We start from the raw sequence: 1,441 nt of genomic DNA on the forward strand, positions 1-1,441 counted from the left end.
GTGCGTGCCCCCGAGACCCCACAGCTCGTGTGCGCCCCTGAGACCCCACAGCTCGTGTGCGCCCCTGAGACCCCACAGCCCATACACACCCTTGAGGCTCCAGCCCGTGCGTACCCCCCATGTGTGTGCGCCCCTGCGGCCTCCCAGCCTGAGGAGCCCAAGCAGACGCCTTCCATCCTTTGGCCCCAGCATGCCCCGGGTGGCCAAGCGCGCTGCCTGGGCCCCTCTGGGCTCAGCGCTACATCTGCTGCTGCTCTGTCCCGGCGGCGTGGGTCTCAGCGCCCCTAGGAGACACCACCAGGACCCCGCGGGAGGGAGGGCCATCTGTGGTGCCCAGGGGATAGGGCAGGGGGCTGCACAAAGGGCCTGGGGAGCCCGTCCCCCGGGAGAGGGGCCATGAGGGGTGCAGGGAGAACTGGGCGTGGGGGGTGGCTGGGAGGCTGGGTGGCCCTGTGGCCCTGGGCCAGCACACCGGGACTGCGTGCCCACCCCTCACGTGCAGCGGCGCTGCTCCGGGGGCCACGGCCCTGTGTCCCCGTGTCTCCGGCTGAGTAACCCTCGGGCTGATCCACCAGACCTTCCCCTGATGGTGGGCTTTCCACCCCCCACACCCCCACCTGCAGCCTCCTGCCACGCATGGCTGGGGAGCACCTGGACACATGTGGTGTCCTTGGTACTGAACTTCCTCCTTTATTTGTTAATTACGCGGCGCGTCATGGCTGGACGTGGAGACGTGGGTCTGCACTAGTGACCGTCCCACCAGCTGGCGCGTCTGCCTGTGAAAACCACACACCGACCAGTGCTCAGGCTGCTTGTCCAGCCCGTGAGCAGCGGCTCCTCCCGGGACAGTCACGGGTGGGAAGGAGCCTCCGATGCTGTCACTTCCTGACACCTGGGAAAGCCAGCCTCTCACCGCACTCCTGACTCCCGGCGCTTCAGACACGGGGGAGCGGGGGCATCCATGTCAAAGGACAGCTGCCCACGGGGTCCACACAGCCCCCTCTCCCGCCGGCGCCCTCCCGGCTGGCCCCTGGGAGACCCTCGGCCGGTCGCCTGTGGCTGCTTGTCTGACGCTGGGAGGGCACGGCTCACATGGGGACCCACGGTCCCCGGGGCTCCCGACGTGGCCCCTGCTCGGCCACAGCCCAGGCCAGGACTGCCTCTTCCTTCTTGGGCCCAAGCCCTCCATGAGGGTCCATCCGCTCAGGCCCTCTGCAGGGCAGGGCAGAGACCCACCCTGCTCCAGCTGTTAGCGCTGCCATGGAAACGAGGAGATGCTGCGGTGAACAAAGTCTGCCACAGGCGGGCAGCCATCCCCCCTCCCACCAGCTGCCCCTGGGCTGGGCCCCCAGACTGGCCTGGAGGTGCCCAGCAGGCAGGGACTCAGCTCGCCTGCGCTGCAGGTAACGGACACACAGCTCCCCCAACACCCGCACTGCCC

General features: G+C 68.9%; 1 protein-coding gene across 1 annotated transcript in view; it reads right to left on the reverse strand.

Annotated features, from left to right (window-relative positions):
- The window catches only part of RTP5 (receptor (chemosensory) transporter protein 5 (putative)), a 5,533-nt gene that overhangs the window by 3,724 nt on the left and 368 nt on the right, over nt 1–1,441 (reverse strand). The window contains exons 2-5 of the mRNA XM_010850837.1: nt 1,327–1,397; nt 914–1,073; nt 497–627; nt 243–324 (exon numbers count right to left, since the gene is read on the reverse strand). Of these exons, the coding sequence (XP_010849139.1) occupies nt 243–324; nt 497–627; nt 914–1,073; nt 1,327–1,397 (444 nt within the window). The remainder of the gene's footprint in view (nt 1–242; nt 325–496; nt 628–913; nt 1,074–1,326; nt 1,398–1,441) is intronic.

This window comes from Bison bison, unplaced genomic scaffold, assembly GCF_000754665.1.
Source record: "Bison bison bison isolate TAMUID 2011002044 unplaced genomic scaffold, Bison_UMD1.0 scf7180017851489, whole genome shotgun sequence".
In the NCBI taxonomy this organism is placed as follows: domain Eukaryota; kingdom Metazoa; phylum Chordata; class Mammalia; order Artiodactyla; family Bovidae; genus Bison; species Bison bison.